A 21377-nucleotide genomic window follows, 5' to 3' on the forward strand; every position below is an offset into this window, starting at 1 on the left:
AACAAAACATGGAAAGCAAATCAGATCTGTGAGAATTACTTTAATTTAATAATTTCAGAACTTGGTTTCAACCCAGGTAATTTTTTATATATTTCCTATTTTGGCAGAAAAAGGCAAATGGGATAATATTATTATATATTCATCATTGCTGGGATATGATTATGCTTTGTAATAGGGTATGCTAAGAGTTGCAATTATGGATTACTTTCATTTAAAATTAAAAACTGCTATTAAAACCTTAAGTCCAGATAAACACATAACTTGGAAATATCACTATCTTCACCCCTAGTGGTTAGATCAACCTGGTGAAAATGTAGTATTCCTCTGGTGTAATTGTTACCTACAGAGCTGACAGTCTGCAATGCCCTAATTTTATGATGACCAGTGCACAGAATCACTGGTACTTTCTAAGCACTGGCAGAAGAACATGGTTTTCATCCATCACACTATTAACCAAACCCTTTTGAAATGGCCTGCTAATGACAATGATGCTCATTTTCTTCCTGTCCCTCAAGTTCACTTTTTAATAGCAGTTTCTTCCTGACCATGACCCATAAAATCATTACATAGGCACTTTCATCTACAGAGGGAGGAAAAGAACTGCTGAACTCAAGCAAAAAAAGAAAGTAGTATTTGGCATGTTACTTAAATGCATTGATTTAGTACAAAACCCTTTCCATTCAATCAGTGTGGATGGCTAATGTTTTACTGCACTTGACACCCACTATTCCCGTGGTTCGGAATCTCAGCAGCAGCAGTACAGCTGGAAGTCAGGATAGCACATCATAAATCCACTGGATTTTTTACCAGTTAAGCTAGTTGCTCACTGTGCAGATAAAAATAAGCACTTGGACAGCATTTTATGGCCACAAAATGCTTTCCAAATAAAAGGAAAGCACCAGTCAACTGGAGTTAGGTAATTAATCTTCACACATGGCTATAAGGCATTACTAGTCCCATTTTATAGTTAAGGAAAGCAAAGCAGAGAAATGAATCTACTTGCCTAAGCTGAAAGATGATGCAAAAGGCAGAGCCAAAATTAGAAACTGGGAAATCTTGGCTTGTAGCCCTGTGCTCAGAACACTAAACCAAACGCTACCCAGAGATGAAACAGAAAGGAGCATTGCATAGGGCAGCAAGGCTTCTTGCAAACAAACATCAGAACTGGTTCTCAGAAACTCAGGAGACTAAAATAACCATCCTTGCTAGCACGGGAGAGTCACTGAGCCCTACAGAAATTCCCATCGCTGGCTCAAGTCCTTTCTGAGGCTTTTAAGTAAGAAAGCAACAGTAGGAAGTGCTGAAATAGAAAAGCTTCTTTATGTACTTCTAAAGAAAATACTGACCCTTATTTATGCCATGGCTTGACTTCAACTTCATTAAACCCCTAAACAGATGCATACTTTATAAAGGTTATCCATTAAAGGCAAAACAATAGACAAGTTCAAGGTTGTCCAGGGGCAGAAATTGTGAATTCTGTTTTGGTTTACTCCCCCACCAATTCTGTCAAACAAGCAAAATAAAAGGAACTGTCTCTCTCAGTCCGAAGGGTTAGTTAAGATTCACATATGCATTAGAGCTCAATATTCTATTTCCACAGTAGCCACTGTATTATTATGCTTGTTCTAAGACTTTACCCTCAAAGTCACCACGCAATTTCAGGTTGGCCTTGGGATTTCATCCAAGAAAAGAAGTCCTATTTTGGGAGTGGTGTTGTGACCTTTATTCCATGCTTGCTGAAATGCAGCCTCATCACAGAGATGACATGCTTGGGCTCCTTAACAATAGACCTGGCAATGCCACAGATTCTTCACTTCCTTGCCTAATTTAAGGTCACTATTTTTATACAGAGAAAGGTGCTAATAACAGAAACAATTTCTTCCACCAGGTGCAGCTCCACCTTTGGATACAGCTTAATTTGTTCAGAATTTTTTTTTACTGAGAGTGTTGTGTGTGTGTTTTTGTTGTTTTTAGCATACATACTCACATACACAATACATATATATATTGTAAAAAAAAAATATAAATTATTGTATCTATCACCAGCAAGCATCTTACCTTGTGGTCCATATTGGCTCATCTGAGGCCCATAAGTACCACTTGAATTACTCTGCTGAAAGCTACCAATTCCAGGATGCACTTGACCTCCAGGTGAAGGGTGTGGTGACATGGAAGGTCCAGTTTGTTGAGGTCCATACTGTGACATTTGGGGATTCCTCTGTATGCCTGCCATAAAACCTATAGGGAGAAAAGCATCAAAGAAAAAATTAATATTCAGGTAACTGTTCTTTATTTTAAAAAAAATCTTTGTCATAAAATAAACCATCCCTCTTTAGTTATTTCAGACTAAGAATACCCAGAAAACTGCTGTTGTTCATCCAAAGAAAACCAAACACATCTCCAAGTCAGCAATCATGTCTCAACCACTAAAACATGTACACAAGGTTTGAAAACCTTTACTTGTAAATGAAGACAGGGCAATCCTGCTTATTTACAAATGGGTGTCAATTTTAAAATTAAAACAACTTCTAGGGAAAAAATAAAGGCAATTATATGCACTAGTTAATTAGCAGTACTAGGGAATTTGCCTGATGACTTATGGTGGGAGTATCACATCTTCAAAATTATAGGTCGCTAGCAAAATGCCTCACTTCAGCATATAGAAACCCACTGTAAATACTCCTCTATTGCCAACAAACTTACCAGAGCTAAAATTTACTTCTATGTGATGACTAGCTATACTAGCCAGAAATAACAGTTGTTTTCTTATCTATTTATTCTCTAGGTCCTTCTTCTAGTCTTTCCCCTGCACATTCCATGGCATTCTCTCCTTTTTCCTTTTTGTAAATGTATTAATGAATCCCAACTTAATTTAAGGTTCAAAAATGACAGCATGAGACCTAGTGAAACAGTATCAAATTTAGAAGCTTCACATGAAGGAACAGAACTAAGCCTGTTAAATGAAGGAAGAAGAGGGTTTTGAGGTGGGGTTTTAAAGTTTTCATGAACTGGGAAAAATCCTGCAATTGTGCCCATGAAATCTCTACGTAGGGATGCAGGTTTTCTGATGTTTTATACCCTGAAAGGTTTTAGTGCTGCTTTGAATGTTGAAGAGGATGTGCTGGCAAAATGTAGTTTTTTGGTTTTTTTTTTTTTATTTCTGGAGGAAATCCGCTTTCTTTCCTGTTCTGCTTGCATATTAAATTTCATCTTTCCATTTCCCTGCGAGACAAAAGCCGCACATAGCACAGGCCAGCTCTGGCTGTGCTGCCACCGTGCCGGGTGAGGAGGGAGCCCCGGGGTGTAGCCACATTTCTCTTCACAGAGAAAAGCAAGGCACAGTTCTTCCCAAGAACATTTCTGAGATTCACATTCTCTGAGCCGCAGAGAAAGAAAACACAATTCTTATCATTTGCTGTGCCTGTGTTTGTGCAAAAGAAGAATGCAATATGGAGATTGTTTACCCAAAGTGATGGTGTTTTGTTTCCTTGGCCTGTCAGGGCCAAGTGTGTGTGTGTCAGGACTGCCGGGTGACAGTCACGAGATTCAGTGCAGTGTGTGCAGTTGTGTGCAGGGTTGAATGCTTGGCAGATTCAGTTTTAGATGTATAGAATTATATAGTATAATAAAATAATTAATTAGCCTTCTGATATCCATGGATTTAGATGCATCATTCTCTCCCCTCGTCGGGGCCCTCACACACAGCGTTGCTATACCAGGGTGTGGCACTAAAGGACGACTCTCCCACAGGGCCGGGGTGTCCCCCCGCTGGGTAGCACCAAACATCACCCCTCCCTACCCCCAGACACTCAATGCCTGATCATGGAGAAAGGTAATTTTTTCTGACCCATATCCAGACATGTGATCAGGCTCATAACTGTAAACACTGAGGTACAGGTTGTAAGGAGAAAAACCAGGAGGTGAGATGACTTTGTACCCCTTGGGCACAGTTCTTTCGTGCTGTGAACAGAACAACCCATATTGTGCTAAAACTCCAACTGCAAGATTTGCTGAATATGCATCAGTTTTTCCTGATCTTTGTGCAAGCCCCAAGACAAGGAACTTGATCACACCTGAACTGCAAAGTCAGAGCCTGGCACTTACTCTGGAGATAGAGCAGACATTGACACACGACACAGCAAAAAACTGAGTGCAAAATGGCAGCTTGGAAACTGGTCGGTACTGGTTAGAAAACTCCACACTTCTGCAAAGGAAAACTGGCATGACCTTCTCCATTTAGATTTATTTTGAAGCAGACCCCTTGATTTTTAAAGCAGTTCCACTCTGGGCACAACTCTTATTACAAGGCCTATGTCTTCTGCTAACAGCGCTGTAAGTAATTTAGAAACCTAATACAATCTTATGTCTGTACAAAACCAAAGCCCATGTTCCCGACACACACCATATATATCACTCTTTTGGGATCCATTTGAATGAAGAAATTTGTACTAGTCACACTAAGGTTTTTATTATAAAGATAATAAAGTTACTCCTGTGTCTGGTATGGAAGTGAGGGGGCTTTTTCTGTTCAGCTTTTAATCTATATGAGGTAACGTTCCAAACATTGCACTAGTGATTAAGGTTTTTCAGCCCCATTATTATTGCAAGGAGTACTTTTCTTAACACCACAAGGAAGGGTGATATACTGAACAGCTACTGGTATAGGAATTTCCAGTAGAGATGCAGAGGGACTGGTGGTTGTTGAAGCTAATGGAGAACATGGAGTAATGTCTAACAAAAACCATGGAGATTATCAGTTTTAACCAGCTCTGTTGTCAAAAAGGCTTCTAAACGGACCAGAGTAATAAGTCAAAAATAAGTGTTTCTACTCAAATGACCTCTTCTTCAGTAAACTCCTCCTCATTCATTTTGGATGCTGTGGAATGGACTGTACAGCTATGTGTACAGTCATAAATAAAACATGCCAGGAAGAGAGTGGTACACTTGTGTCCATCTAGATAAACCTTCCCACTCAGTCCTGGTAATCTTATCTGTATGGCTTCTGGGCACAGTCCCTTGTCCTGCCTTATCCATGCTCTGGGCTGCGGCTCAGGAAACACTGGCCAAAACCAAGCTGGGGGCATGCCAGTAACTCAAGAGCAGAGATAACTGTCTGATACTACTCAAACTCAGGCTCTAGCCGCAGTTTAATAAAGATGTTGATTAACACAACAAAAAAGGAACACACTCCTAAACTGCTTTTGATGTGAGGCATGAGTTTCATCATCTCAGAGGGTGTAGGATTCCTCTCAAATCAAGGCTGGCTTTGCTATTTTCTCTTGAAGGAAGATAAAGAATTAAGGAAAAGGAATCCTGAAATTCAGGAAGAATATCTATGCTATACTATGTTCTGCTACTGTCTGTATGGTACACTGAAGTGTCATGTTAAAACAGGACATGTTCTAACTTCTTTCCAGAGAGGAGAGGAGTCCTTTCAGCTATAGATGAGATGTGGAGTAGCAAAGAACAGTTCTTACTGTGATCTGGATTCCATTACAATATAGAGGAACCTATCCTCATCAACCTCCATGAGAGCCCAGTCATCATCCAGAGATGAGTGCATGAGTATGAAGTGTTTTAAGTATTTGCAGAAAGCTCAGATGTCTTAGAGAGAAAAGGGTTCCCGGTCAATACATTAACATTCATGCATCATAAAGAAAAAAACAACATCAATTCTAAAAATCTTATCAAAAATGAAAGGGAGCAGCTGGCATACATTCATTTTTCCTTATTTACACACATTTTCCCTAGTGTTCAACTTCATTTTATGATACAAAAAGAAATAAATTTTCTTTCCAGAAAATTAGATTTAAGATAAAGTTTTCTTCTGTAAAGAATGGAAGTAGGATTACATTAGAGGTGCACTGGAGTAATGGCAGTGAAGTGATTCAACAGCCAGACTGCATCTGACATGTCAACCCCTGTGACAACAAGGTGGGTTGTTTTTTGTCTTTTAAACTGCTAGGAAACAGCTATGAATTAAGCCTTTAAAATTGTAGTGGCAACATACTCATCAGTGAACAAATCTACTCCCTTCCCTTAATATTAATGATAAAAAGAGGTAGAGGTGATACTTTACTTGCCATCACAACAAAAGATTACTTACTGAAAAAACAATTGAGTGGGTTTTGGCAAACTAAGCTATTTCAGAAGTAGCTGAATAAAGTGACCCTGCCAGAAGCATTCTCTTCCTTTTGAGTTAGCTTTTGTACTACATTTACACATGTGAAGAATGACTGTATTAACAACCATGCAGAGTCATCTTTGCAGGTTTGGTTTTTTTTTCCCCTCAGTGGAAGAGTAGCATACTATTAACAATTATCACACTGCAACAATAATAAAGTATGTTTGCATGTTCAAATTGAACATACATAGAGCATTTAAATGGTCAGGTAGCACTTTATTTTTCTTCCCTTTTTAGTAAAATACAGAGAAAAGTAAACTAAGCAATGCTCATGCTAGAAGTGGTTCTTCTCCTTTGATGAAGGAAAAGAAAAAATGAAGCTTCTCTTGTTCTAAAGAGCCCTAACACCTGGTAATGCACATCATTTAGCTAATACCACCAATGATGCCTTTTTAAAATAATTTAAAACCTCGTCCTTCCCTCAGGCATATGTATACACAAAACAGATATACAACAGTAAATTACTAAAGCTTCATGAAATTGTGCACTAAGGTTGTCTGCACATTGACCAGTACCATAGACTGGTGATGGTCAATGTGCAGACCATGCAGGACCATAGATGGTCAAACCCATCCGTTTCTTGAATACTATCACCTTAGCATTACCCATGAAAAATACCCACTGAATGTGCTGGGTGCTGCTGTAAAACCTCAGATGGATTCTTCTGATATTTTAAAATCTTTGCTTGAATATGAAAAAACCTTACAGAAAAGTAGAAGCTCAAACAAAAAGGAAGTGACTGCAAAGGAACAGGTTATTGCATATCAGTTGATGGTCAGCAACTCTACTGGCACACACTTTAACCACAGTCAATGAGAGGTCTTTTGATTTAGCCAGGAGTAGTCCATTGATTTTCATGAATGAATGAAACCTGGAAACACGTGCAACCCTTACTCATTATAAGCTCACAAAAACTTTGGAGTTTAAAGTGCTAGCAGATCATCATTAACTTATGCATCTGGTAAATAAAAAAAGAGGAAAGGTACAACGTGCAACAGTATATTGTAAAAATGAACTTACCTAAGAAAAAGGTACACTGGGCTACAGCTCTTTCTAGAGGGCCATGCTTAGTGACAGAGCTTGGGACCAAAACAACTCAGGAACCTTTCTGAGTAAGGAACAAGGAAGTTACCCTTGTTCAAGGGCAGAGGCTAAAGCAAGGGCTATTACTAGCTAGACAGGCTTATTATTCTGAAAATCATGGAATAAGAAAAGTAGAAACAGATTGGATGCACACACTGATGATCAACTAATTAGGGAAAAATAACATAAAATCGTGTACTTATGAATCAGCTCAAAAAAATTAAGTATGGGAAGAGATATTTTCCACTACCTCTAAAGGAAAACTTGTGTGTGGGGAGAAACACAGAAATTTCCAATGTTTGGTATTTTACCAAGACACTGGTCAGTACCCTTGAGAAAAAAGAGCAAATGTTTGCACACCCATGACACAAGGTTTTGGCAGACCTTCCCTCTTCCGACAGCGGTTTGTGTCGTATCCACTCTCTCAGGATTTTCACCAGAGTACACAACAGAACTGTGTCAGATCTAAAGCAGTGACTCCCAAATCTAGCTCATCTGTGGATAAACAGCACTGAGACAGACATGTCAGGGTAAAGCTAAACAAATGAAAAGCATTATTCTGTGATTTGGCACCCTGTTAGCACGGCAGGATGCTGAGGAACATCACAGTGACACTGAAACTTTGCCCAGCCCACCCATTTCAGATGGCAAGGACAGCTCAGGAAGGCTTTGGACTGGTGAACCATGTCTGGGCTTTTGCCCAGCTAAACATGTCCACAGTCAGCACCTCAGAGCACTGCAAGGAAAGATCCAACAGAACACAACTCACACATCATTCAAGTGCTCTAGTAATTGAAAGAGTTGGTCATTCTCATATAAGGCTGTGACACCAAAACCCTAAATGCAACCAGGCTGTCTGCAGATGGTACTTGAACAAGCATCTTCACATGGTGTGGTCAAACCTGGAGATGTGTGGCTTCCAGACAGCAGGAGCTAAGCAAATGCTGTTGTGCCATCACTTATGGGGGGCCAGCTCTACCTGGCCATAAACTACTTACTGTCACTGACAAAGAATGGCATAGTACCTGCCCCTAAGGTGCTACTTAAAATAAACACTGAAAAGGACACAGTGAAAGAGATTTAGGCACTGAAAAAAATCTAAGCAGTCAAAAATGTTATACAGGTCTAAACAAATAACAGCAATGAAGAAACTGGTGAGGGTTTAACCCATGTACCAGAAAAGAAACTAAGTTAATCAAGTGAAATCATGTGGCATAAAAGAACCTGGTATCTAGAGCAAGCAGAAACAAGATTTCTCTACATTCAAGATACCTCAGAATTTTCCAGAAAGCAACCTTATTAACATATGCCCAGCTAGACCTGTGTTTGACACACACAAAGCATCTGACTTAGCAATACACTCCACAGGGTGATGGGTTGGTGAGCATGAGTGCCTGAGCTTGACGTGTCAATCTCATTTAGACAATGCAAATACTAAGTCTGAGTATTCCTGCCCAGTTAATAGGCAGATAAAAGATATAAGAAATCAAATAAATAAAATACCTGCACTGCACCAACACAATAACTTTGGACATAATACTTTATAAAAGCTAAAAAAAGTATGTAAAAATTCCTATTTCTTCCTCCAATCACATTCTGTTTTTTAAAAAAACGTTCCAAAATGTTTTTAGGAAAAAGTTCTTTGAGAAAAAAGAGCAAATGCTTGCACATCCACGATACAGTTTTTGGCAAACTTTCCTTCCTCAGACATTCACTCTCTCAGTTCTTCTGAGAACTCTTCTTCTTCTAATGAACTGCTCTTCTTCTAATTAGAAGTTCTTCTAATGTTTCTCCATTAACCATGAAAAAATATAATCAAGTTTCTACACTGAGCTCTTTTTTTCAGCCCACATAAAAACCCACATAAACCTTGCCAGCTTCTTCAAGTCCATCAGAGCACCACTAAAACCATCTGAACTTCTCCAGGCTAGAGTACCAGTGACATGATTTCCCTTTGGTATCTGGACAATTTATTTTCACAATGGCATCTGCTAATATCTGCAGTACAACCACCACATTTCTTCACATCCATTTAACAAAGAATGTTTCCTTGCTTATGTGAAACAGCAGTAAAGGAAAACATCATCATAGCAAAATTAGGATTTCCTGCAAAGATCACTGCAGTATTTCTTGCTTCCACAAAAAGACCAATGTTCTGTTTAAGAAAAAGTGCTGGACTGATTTTATTTTTCTTTAAAATTATTTTCTTATTATGCTTTAATATCTATCTTACAGTCTCCTCACTGTTTATTTGTCTGACTGCTTCTCTTCACAATGTGAATAGCTTTGGGGAAGATGGAAACTAATGACCTAGCTAAGGTTTTAACCCAGACCCCCTAGTGTTTTACCAGCTGTGCTATTAGGTTAACTGGCTGAATCTCCTCTGCTTCTCTCTCTGATATTACAAAACCCAGTCTATGTATAGCATGCAATAATGTTTAAATTTTTCCCACCCCTAAACCTCCCTCTGCTACTGCCTAGCCTTGAAATTCATATAATCTATCATTGATAAATTAGAATCTGGGGAAGGATCAGACAGATTACCCAGATGGTAGCCGAGGAAGAAATATTCAACCTTTCCTAATGCAAACCTTGCATAATGCTCTCTGATGCAAATTTTAAGTGCTATACCGAGGACAAAGAAAGGAAGACATTTGTGGAGATGTTCATGCACAGCCTAAACAAAACCCACATTGCTCATCCACCATTTTACACATCATTCGTTACTGTAATATACCTTACAGAACATGCTTTTACTATGGCACTTGAAAAATCAGGGTCACAGTGACTTGCAGTACAAAAGCACCCACCCTGCCCTCCCAGCTGCCCCCGAAGGGAATCCTGAATTTCAGGAGGTAGCTTGGGCTGCTGGAATTAATTTCAGCAGCAAAACAAAAAACCTGAGGATTCTGTCTGCTTTGCACAATCAACATTTGTCTAAGTTTCCCTAATAACGTGCACTTAGGAAAATCATGGAGGAGAGCAAGCAAAGAACGGCATTTTACACCATGTAATGTGCAAAGCCTGCAGGCTTTATGGTCTAAATTTCAGGTTTGAAAATTTTACCCTCCCCAGAGACTGCTGTTCAAAGGTTCCCTGCATCAACTCAGATCTTCCTTTTCATGAAGTAAATATATTGAATATTGCTATATATACTTTGTGGACAAGACTAAAATATACGTGATGTATCTTCTGTTGCACACATGTAAAATAAATCATATTGCTTCTTTCAAAAACAAAAAATCACTGTGTTGTCCTCAGTGCCAAAATGCCTTTGCCTCAGTCTTATTTTTACCATGATTTATGATTGGACTGATTTTTTCCTTTCCTTGTTTTGCAGCTGTTCCCTGATGAGTGTTTATTCTTTTGGGATCCTTTGGGATGGTAGGAATTATCCAGTGTTAGCTATTAATATATACATTATATAGACTTCAACTCACTGTCCTGTATATTAATTTAAAAGGACATAAAGGGTCTTAGATCAGAGGTTGTTTATCTTCACAGAAGCTTCATAAAAAGGTTAACTTAGGCTCTGAGTGTCCTGACCACCGTGGTGCTGTTGAACAGGCAGACCACAGGCAGCTCCCCGTTTACAGGCCACGATGGGAAGCTCTCCCAGGGACAGGGATCCTACCCAGTAACTTTACATCAAGTGTGTGACAGCAACATTGACTCACTCTGTCAAGTTCTTCTTCAGAAACTGCTGTAGCTTATCTTGCTCCCTGAGCCCAGAGGCAGGGAATTTGATGGCTGCCTAATGAAGTCAGTGGAAACTTTTCTATTGAGAAGTCTCTCTGCTGGCAACTATATAAACTCTCTCAGAATAAGTCAATTCTGCTCCCTAATGTCAAAAAGAGAATCCCCAATTTAGTTTAAAAAATGAAATAAAGATTCATCTCCAAGTCTAACAAGATTTAACATCAGCAAGAAGAGTGCAATGACCAGCTGCTAGTATACAAAATTTATTTGTTGAGAACTGACTCTGGGTTTTGATTGTACAGATATTATTACCTACTTCACATCTGACTTCTGCAGTTTTGCTGTCTCCCAGCATGGCTTATCATATGTAAATCATACCCTTTTGTCCTTTGGTTCTTCTTGCAGATGGCCTGCTGTATATTTAGCATAGATCACAAGTAATCAGATCAACCTAAAGCTGAGACTGGCTGGTGTATGTCTGAAATCCAAGTACAGTCTGGAACCAGCATCCTGAAATGGCGATTGACTTCTTTAAGAATTATCCTGTTTTGGCAGAGTAACATAATTTCTAATACTTTTGGGCAAGAAAAGCAGGTTTTCCTGAAGCAGGTTTTTCTGAAACACTTAAGAAACAGACACAAAACTATGCACTCCACAGCTCAGAGAGAAGAATAGGAACTTTTCTTCCCAGTGATGTTGATTACTAATCAAAGTAGACATATTGTAAGCTTTTTTGCTGTGCATTGCGAATCAAAAGAGCAAAGAAAAATAGTGTGTACACATTTTAAAAACCTGCTTATCACACTGACACTACACTTCAGTGCACTTCCACTTTCACAATCCAATTAAAAATACAGAGGTGAAAATAAATGATGGCCCGATTATTTTAGAAACTGTCAATAAATTTAGCACTCACTAAGTTGAGAAAGTAATGTAGCTTTTTGAGTCACCAGAAAAGCTTGGTGCCTGGCTCTACTGCACGGCTCTGCCTTCACATACAGACCTGCTCCGTGTTCTCCTCAGCATCATATTCCTACTTCATCACGTGCCTTGAGATAAAAAAGGGATGCTTTGCAGAGCTAGTGTGACAGCTCCTAAACCCTGCCTTTCCTCCTTACATGATGCACTTTTTCTGTTTGTTGAGGGCACAGCACCTCTTATCCCAGTTTTCTGGGCATGATTTCTGCTCAGCCTGGCAGAGTGCTCCTGCATAGCAGACAGAGCTCAGCTCCCCTGCACTGACCCACTTGGAGAATGTTGTGTGCAGAAGAGGCACTCAAACATACCTGTGGCTTTGCACTCTATGCATGTCTCAAGCATCTTTCTTTAAGAGCCTGAAATACTTCAGTCTACATCAAGTAAACTTATTACCAAGTCTGATTTAACCTTAAGTGGTGTCATCGTTAACATGGCAAGCAGAAGAATGTTAATGACAAGAATCATTTTATTCTCTAGCTCCTCAGTGCTCTGAATAGATCCCAAATCCCCAAATGAGAGCAAAAAACGTATTCTCAGGGAAAAAGTCTTTTTAAGATCTAAAAGCAAACTACAGTATCTTTCTTGTTGCAATAAGAATTCTTTGATCTATTTTCTTCCTTCTGGTTTCCCTTTTTAAGAAAAAAATAGATTTCAGGGAAAAGAATGTCTACCACCAAATGTCAGTATTAAGCCATAAATCTGATCAGGAACTGTAGGTGCAAAACACCTGATTGGTATTCTGTGTCTTCCACACGAGCAAAAACATTTATATTTAGTTAGAAGAAAATGCATGACAGTGGAATTTACGTAATGACTGTGTACAAATAGGCATGCCCAGAAAACAGTTGAAGGGGAGAAAAATACCTGTATGAAATCTAATGGGTAAATTAGGGAATTTTAGTTACAGGAATTCAGTTGCTACTTAGTGTTTGTAGGGAAGCACAAAGAGAACATCAAAATGCCTGATCACATCCCATCTGTTACAACCTCTTACTGGATAACATCTTGACTGCCAAAAAAGCTATTTAAATTTACTACATTGCAGCTACTGATAAATATCACTTCTGTGAAGATCTAATACTAAATAAGGACAAGATCTGAGGATAAACCTTACAAGCAGCAGTGTCAAAAAGATCCAAATTTTGCTTAGTGTAACACCTGTACTCTTAGGAGCGAGCAGTTTTCAGGGACTCCTTGTGCCTGACTGTGATATGTTTTTAATGGAGCACACAACTGTACAACACTCCTCAAAAGCTGGATGTCAACAATGGAACGAAATAAAGGCAGAACAGAAAGAATGACATAAAAAAGAAAAAAAATGAAAAGGTACTAGGAGAAGGTGATGGAGAAGGCGGCAACTTCTATTCAACAATTTTGGAGGTGATTACTCCAGGCACTGTCCACATAGATCTGACAGGCACAGAATGCTGCCATGAAACTGCCTCCAGCAATGGAATACATTTTCCAGCACATCACAGCAGCTGCAACGGCATCAATTCTGCTTGCAATCCATGTCCAAAAAGAAAAGTTCTCAGTGGTCCTATTTCAGCATATCTCAAGGACTAATTAAATCCTCATTACTATCTTCTAATTATTCCAGTGCTCTGGGATTTCGCTCCACAAGTCCCCAATGGTGCATTAGATGAAAAGGGTTAAATAACCTGTGTTGATTTTGAGACTCCAGATCTATTTCAGACCTTTAGCATATCATCAGCATTATCATGAATATTTAACTATGTACCGCTGTGAAAATTATAAGGGGAAAACAATTAAAGATTTTTTAAAAATTAATTCTGACCCATATACATTTGCACTAATAAATAAGGCTTCTTTAAGTATCCCCATTATGAGAGTGCTTGCTAGAGTAATAATGTAAAGTCATTAACTGTCTTCATTAGATTCAATGGTTTTCAGGAGCTCCCAATTCACTATTTTAATATAAGACTGAAACCTGAAATCTACATATCCAACTGCATAAGCATGAAAATACTGTTTAAAAGCAGGTAAGTTTTCTAAGCTTTTTCAGAATTACATAAGGAACCATTCAGTCCTGCAGGGGTAAAAGTGCCTATTTCAACATTATTATGACAAATATTCTCCTAACAGTGCTTGCACAGGTGAATGTTCATATAAGCAGACAGAAATCTCTGTTAGTTTACAAAAGTAAGATTGGGAGTATAAGCTAATGGCCAGGACAGAGGTTTCTTTTTCAGGCTGCAGCATCAGGAAACTAATTCAGTGGGTCAATTGCGATGTGGTGGGCTTTTATTTGATCCCTAAAAATAACTTCAAACTCGTTGAACACTTCTGGCTACTAAGGACATCCTCAAACTGCAGCTTCCAAAACTCAAACAAATAAATAGATACAGCTGAACATGGGGAAATCAAGCGGCTGTGAAACTCAAGTATTTGCTGAATGATTATGACAGCTGCCCTGCCTCTGGGGCTGATGCAAAGAAAAAGTCTTGACTTAATAAAAACAAAAATATGGAACCCCTACTTTTGATCATATCAAGAAAAGTTTGGAGGAGATCTTTTAGAAATAGAGAGCAAGATGGTCATCCTCCTTCCTCCCAAAAACGAAGCAGGTTTCAATGACTACCTCAATTAGTCATGACTACACTGTCATTACAGTAGCCCCAAGTCACGGTAATTGCTGGGATTCAGCAGCAGTTAAACACACTCTTGCTTCTCCAAGAGACTTCTGACACCAGTCTGTCTCCACAGCTGATTCCAAGAGTTCTCTAAGATGTATGGGACTTGACTTCAAGCCCCACAGCTTTCCAAGTCATGTGAGCTAAGAAATAGGTTATGTACATAAAATAAATGCAATTTCTTATTTCTTAGACAGCCAATATGTGCTGGCAGAACTAAAACCATTTCACTGACTGGGCGTCAAACAACAGTGGCCAGTTATTGGCTGTTCTAGAAGTGCCCAGAACAGCAGGCTACATTCACACTGAGCAGGTAATGAAAAATTTAAAAATTATTTTTTAGAAGTAAGCATTTTAATGCTTATTACAAAAAGTATTAAATAAGCTATATGAAAAGAAATCTGAGGAGCATAAAAAAATCCAACCCCCCAAGAAACTCCTATTACTGTATATATACAGTATATTACTACTCCCCTACTATCCCACACAGAATGTACATATAAAAATGTGGTCATTGCTTCATGCTGCATTGTGAGACAAGGGATGTAGAGTCTTAGGTAGGCAAACATAAAAATCCCAGAAGGGCACTGAGTAACCATGGAAAGCATGATAAAATATCATCAAACACTTTCACAGTAAAATAAGTAAGTGTAAACTTAATGGTTCAAGGTAATGGTTTAGCATCCTGAAGTGCTACAAGCTCAGACTCCACCCATTGGTCAATCTTCATGATAGCTGGTAAATAACATTTTTTCAAGTATGGAGAGCAGAGGATTCTGCTCAAGCAATGATTAGTAGTCTTTTGTTCATCCAGTTCTCTCTCTAAACAAGGAAAGAAATGCTATACGAAGTGTGAAAACAAACAACATTACCTTATCCTATGGAGTGTCTCTGGGGTTTTTGTTTTCATTTTCCTTTAATTTTTTTTCTCTTTTTTTGGAGAAAGTGTATCAGAAAGTCGAGAGTTTAAATTACTGTAACAGATGCCCAAGGATCAGGTGTCCTTAGCAGCAACGATTTTCTGCTCAGGTTTTTATCAGTAAATGACAAGCACCTTCCCTTTGAGTCCCCATCATTCCCCCTCCTTCCTTTCTTCAAGTTCTGTGGAAACCAGTTCAAGCAAGCAAAGGAATCAACTAATGTAACAGCCTTTTTAAAAGGTGAAGTTTTCCATTTCAAAGGAGTCTCTAATCAATGACAGGGCACAAAAGGGAATGCATGCATGTTTATGCACATACAGCACAGACTTTAGAGAAGCTTTGGGGAACATGATCTGCAAAATCAATATGACCTAGCTAGTTACAAATTTTGAATCTCCTGCATGAAGCAAATGGACTTCTTGTACAAGTTGGGTCACAAGGATCATGCATATTACACCAGATTTTGCATATAAAGTGTTCAAAACATTCCTGAACACATTTTCTCTAAGAACATACCTGCAATTCTCACTGTATAGATGAAGGACAAACTAAATCAATCTGTTAATTTTACTTCTCTCACTGTTACTTACTTGTTTGACTTCCCAATTATGGCAGCTGTGTTCTGTTTTACTTCTGAATACCTGTTTGCCTCCACTGATCATACACTGAACCCCAGTTTTGTTCTACAGCAGAACAGAGAGGTTTGACCTTTGCAGTTCTGTCAGACCTGCCTAAGCTGTCCCCAAAGCCAGCTGAGGAACATACTCTGCAGAAATAATTATTACTGGGCACTATAACATTTTATGCCAAGACCCAGCTGTGCCAGGAAATGCACACATCTTTCTGAGATGTTTGGGTCTGCAAAGCCTTCATCTGATCCATTCCTGCTGTCTCCTGACATTTCTATCCCACAAAGCATCATGTCTTTGCATTAGGTACTGAGGGCATTCTTTTTTCACCGAACATGTACGTTATTCTGAATTTTTTTAATGGGAAAATATGTCCCTGCACTAACCACTGAGTATAAAGAATGACTGAAAAGGAAACAGAACAAATCAGCATGGAATTCTGTATTTCATGTTCTCATTAATCAGCATTCCTGGAGGAGGGGACATTCAACCCAGAAAAATAGCAAAAATTAAGACTCTCTGCTCTTCTTTGTGAGTCCTCTTAGCTCCTCCTGGATGCTATCCCAGAAATTTGTCATTCTGTGAGTTCAACTTGTTTCACTGTGAGAAAACTTCTAGTATTTATGGTATCCCCATATGGTGCTACTTGGGATATTTCTGGAAGCAAGACATTTTAGGAGGGGCATTTCATAAATAACTCCATGTTTATCACAGTTATCATGTGTCTGTTTTGCAAGCCTGTCACTGGCACATGTTAACCACTGCATGGACAGGATGCCTGGTTTACAGCAGTTGATCACACGTATGGCCACGCAACAAAGCTGTGACAACTGTATTCCACCAGCCAGGGAGAAAGGAGCTGAAAGGAAAAAGGCCTTAAAGTTTATAAAAGGTAAATTTAACTTAAAAATGCTCTGCTTATTTTTGTGAGCACATGGTAGGGAGCACCCTTTTAGAACAGTGCTCTTGCCTGCAAGGTTTTCCATGGCAAGATTTCCAAATGATTGAACCATTTGACCTAAATATTTGATTTCCCTTTATATTTAAAGATATTTTATCCTAGAACTGGCTAGAGGACTATTGTGTCCATGCAAAGATATTAGACATCACAATTTTAAGAACAGTAGCAACACTACTCCTAGTTAGCACTCTTTCTCTACATCTTAATTTTAATATAGACAATGAAGAGCTGTATTCTCCAGGACACGACTCAAGTATTTACAGAAACTGCCTTTATACTCTGGGCATTCGCTGTATTTTGAGAAAACCTTATTTTCAATTATATTTGGTAAAACCTGCTATTCAGTTGCTCTTTCCCCGGAGACAGAAACCCCCCAAGCTTTTTACAATGAAGACTGTCATTATTTTCCCTGGGAAAAGAAAAGAAATTCCAGGAAATCTCACATTGCTAACATGCAACTTAAAATGAAGGCTGCATTTGGCACCAACTGAAAAAGCCCCAACACCTAACAAACCTCGGTCCTGTGGCATTGGTGACTGGCTCAAGGCAGGGTGGGAGCTGGATTCTGACTGGCTGCCAGGAGGCTGCGGTGGCATCTGACTGCCTGTAACACACAGAGAGAAAAGGGAAAACACACTTGCTTTTAGCATTTCTGTGCACAAAACCAAGCATTGCTGCATTTTTTAGCCACTCAACATCAAAGAAAGTACCAGCTGTATAAGGTAAAGACAGAGCTCAACAGGTCTAGCTTTTTTCATACGTTTTTCTTATTTTTTTCTTTTATTTTCTGAAACCCATGGAGGAAACATGCACAAACACATTTAGCAACAGGCATGGCGAAATGTTCAATTTCGCACTGAGCGAGTTCCCAACCTCACCAACATGATCCAATTTATAGCTGCAAATCTCCTGACACATATTTCTGTTAGGGAGTTTAACAAAATCCAAGTCTGCTGAACAATAGGGCTCATCCTGCCTAGCTTAAACTGGCCTCCAGCCAGGCAGACATGGACTGCTGCCAACAATATTACCAATGAAAAATTCAGTCAATACAAAAATGACTAACAACAACAGTTTAAAAAGTATTTAAATGAATCAGTGGTTTTAATATTATTTGAATGTCCATGTAGAATATGGGAATAAAGAATAACATGTAGGCACGCATGGGGAAAGTGAATGTTAGAAAGAGATCAGACAGAAAAGGGATATCTTATTATTCAAATAAAACCAAGGGGAAGTTATTTATTAAAATAACTAGCCAGAACAGACACATTCATTTTTATGTCATTGTTCTTGCTGTCTACCCACCCAAACAAGCAGAACACTCCCAGTGCTGTCTGTGAGACTCGGAACACAAAATGTTCCCTTTCAGTGTTAAAGGATAATAAGGCAGATGCTTGCTGCACTGATGCAAGCCACTCCTCTGGGTCACCATCCAACACCATGTCAAGCAGAAAGGCCCAGCTCACCACCCTCCCAATGCCCCAGGAGCCCCAAGCTGAAGCATCAACCTGCCCCAGCCCGAGCAGGAGGAAGAATGAGACCTGGACATACCCTAGGACTCCTCTTTGCTCTTGGTCTTATACATGCCTGCTCGGGACAGCCCAAGTGGCTTGAAGACCACCTCAGGTTAGGCAGCAAATATATACTTTAGGCATTTAGACACTTGCAGTGACGAGCACGGTATAAATAGCAGCAGACAGATTTATACCCCTCATCCTCAGAAACTGTTCAGATTGTTTTCCATTTGAAAGAAATGGAAAGAATAAAAACACAGGCAATAGATTTGTGCCTGCTGAGACTCATTTCCTCCTGCTCAGCAGCTGCCCCTGTGCAGTGGCAGGAGCAGGAATCCTGCGGGCGGTGCTGGCGCTGGGAGCCGGGCTGACAGCGGGCGCTGCCCTTCAGAGCGACCAAAGGCCCTGGCTGGGACACAAACGCAGGAAAGTGAATGTGCCTGCTCTGCCCCATCCACTTCCCGTCCCAAAGCCACCGGCTCTCGGCAGCAACTCTCAAGAAGGGCCAGATTGATACAGAACAAAGAGAAAATCTGTGAAATGTGGAGTGTAACCACTGCCTAGCTATTCAGATGAGGCGCTTTTGCACTAAAAACATGACAGTCAACATTACCGGGAGCAGCTGTGACAACTGTCTCAGATGCAAATGCTGGACCAGAGGCAGAATTGTTCCTCCAAAAGACCAAGCATGCCACTCAGCGCCCAGGGCTTTGGGTTCCACAGCCTATTCACGAACTCTTAGGCATATGACAATAATAATGACAAATTCCAGCTTATGTTTTGATGTCACTCAAGAGCAGGCTGTGGAGATGGTAAGTGCCTGCATTATAATGAAAGCTTTCGGCTTGACAGGAAGGATTCAGTGACTCAAGACTGTAAACAAACAGCATTTCCATGTTAACACAGGGCACTGCCACTTCCACTGTGTATGCCCCAGGCACTGCTATCAGAGAGAGCATTTCAAGTTGATGTGAACCATCTAAGATTTCTACAAACACTTAAAAAAAAAAAAGTAATAAAAAGCAGGGGTGGTTCTGACTGCACCACATAGCTCTCAGAGGATCCTCCTTTGGGTGGATGGTTGGCAACTTTGAGAGAAGCAGAGAATATCTATTATAGGCAAGATATTTTGTATATTATAGATGGTGTCTTGTTTTCTTGTTTTTTTACATTGATAGTAACATCAGTTATCTGGCTGGAGCCATATCCCACCCAGGCAAATGTTCAATCACTGACCAGTGAAGTCAAACTGTAGAACAGTACCTGAACAACTTTTATGAAGAAATCAATTTCATCCACATCCTCAGTCAATACAGACTCTGGAGTTTTGCAGATTCACTGGAATTGTCAGTCTCTGCAAACATTTATGCTATTTTTTCAGTGTACTTCTGTTTTTTTCCCTTATTAAACAAACTGTCAAGCAGAGTTTTTGTTTCACAAAGAAAAACGGTTCCATAAACATGACCAACTCTGCACAATTAACAAATTTCCAAGAGAAGTACCCACTACCCTGATTATCAGTGGGTGCTACAGATTATCCAGGTGCTGGACATGAAGGTCCTGCATCAGAGAGTTTTCAATCAAGCTGCCATTTTATTCTTAGAAGTGATGTGAAAGGTAAAAGGAGGTTAAGCACCCAAATACCTTTGAAGACTTGAACTGAACTCTTAATTTGGGTATCTAACTCCTATTGATTGGGAGCTGATGACAGGACTTTAAAACCTTTGAAGATCCTGTCTGCCATGCTTTTTAAGTTTCTTTGTCATGAAAAGAAATGACCTTAAAGATTTTCCGTTTCTTTCCTTTAAATTGTAGTAATCCTTTTCCCTTTCAACCAGTATTGCCGTTGTGTTTCTTGGAAGACACTTTAAATAACACATGAACAGACTTTTCTATTTTATTAGGGAAGGAAAACTTCTACGAAAGAAAAATAACCTTTTTTCATTTTTAACATAACTTCTACAGCTATCCAAAAATCCAGTATTTTTTTTTTTTCACTGACAGACTGCTGCCTCCTTTGACCCAGTGATACACAGAAGAAAGTTTAAACAGGGAAGATCTTTTCCCATTTTCTGTATACCATTGTTGCCACACTGGTGAGATACTCCACTGGCCAAAATGTATGCAAAGTGAATACTACAGATGTTTCACAATACTACTGTTATGCAGAAGCAAAGAAAATGCAATAATGCATGTTAAAAGGATAGAAACTGCCATGCTAGTTCTTTCCCCTATACTTAACAGAGGAGCAAAATGCTATACAAATTTATATAGCTATCTAGTAAAATTAGTTGTTAAAACTACTGAAACCAGCAGTCTACCTAATATAATATCTGCTATTTAAAATAAGAAAAAGTAATCTGAAGAGGTAAGGGAATTTAAAAATGCATAATACTATATTTGTAAGCGGGTTTTCTATTTTTTAAATTATGTCAAATGCTTTTAAATTTTTTCACTTTGAAAATCTTCACTTCAAATGAAGTCATGAGAGACTGTGTACTACGTTTGGCAAAGATGGACTGAGAAAAGTACTAAACAGAGACTGCATTATGGCTACAGCCTTGGAGTTAAACTGTAAAAAGTAAATTCCTTAGGGTCAACATAGCAAGCAAGAGCAGACCTTTGATATTCTGCTGAGGAGGAGTCCTTACAGTCCACATCAACAATGTTTTGAAAGATGCTGAGGGCTCTCTGCTCCCATCACTGTAATGATACTGGAGGATGCTCAGCTGTGATGCCCTGTACCAGCTGG

At 39.3% G+C, this 21377-nt stretch overlaps 1 protein-coding gene across 1 annotated transcript in view; it reads right to left on the reverse strand.

Moving 5' to 3' along the window:
• The window catches only part of ARID1B (AT-rich interaction domain 1B), a 324972-nt gene that overhangs the window by 64087 nt on the left and 239508 nt on the right, over nucleotides 1-21377 (reverse strand). Inside the window, exons 6-7 of the mRNA XM_058019477.1 lie at nucleotides 17623-17712; nucleotides 2059-2238 (exon numbers count right to left, since the gene is read on the reverse strand). Coding sequence (XP_057875460.1) covers nucleotides 2059-2238; nucleotides 17623-17712 — 270 coding nt within the window. The remainder of the gene's footprint in view (nucleotides 1-2058; nucleotides 2239-17622; nucleotides 17713-21377) is intronic.

Source organism: Melospiza georgiana, chromosome 3 (genome assembly GCF_028018845.1).
Source record: "Melospiza georgiana isolate bMelGeo1 chromosome 3, bMelGeo1.pri, whole genome shotgun sequence".
In the NCBI taxonomy this organism is placed as follows: Eukaryota; Metazoa; Chordata; class Aves; order Passeriformes; family Passerellidae; genus Melospiza; species Melospiza georgiana.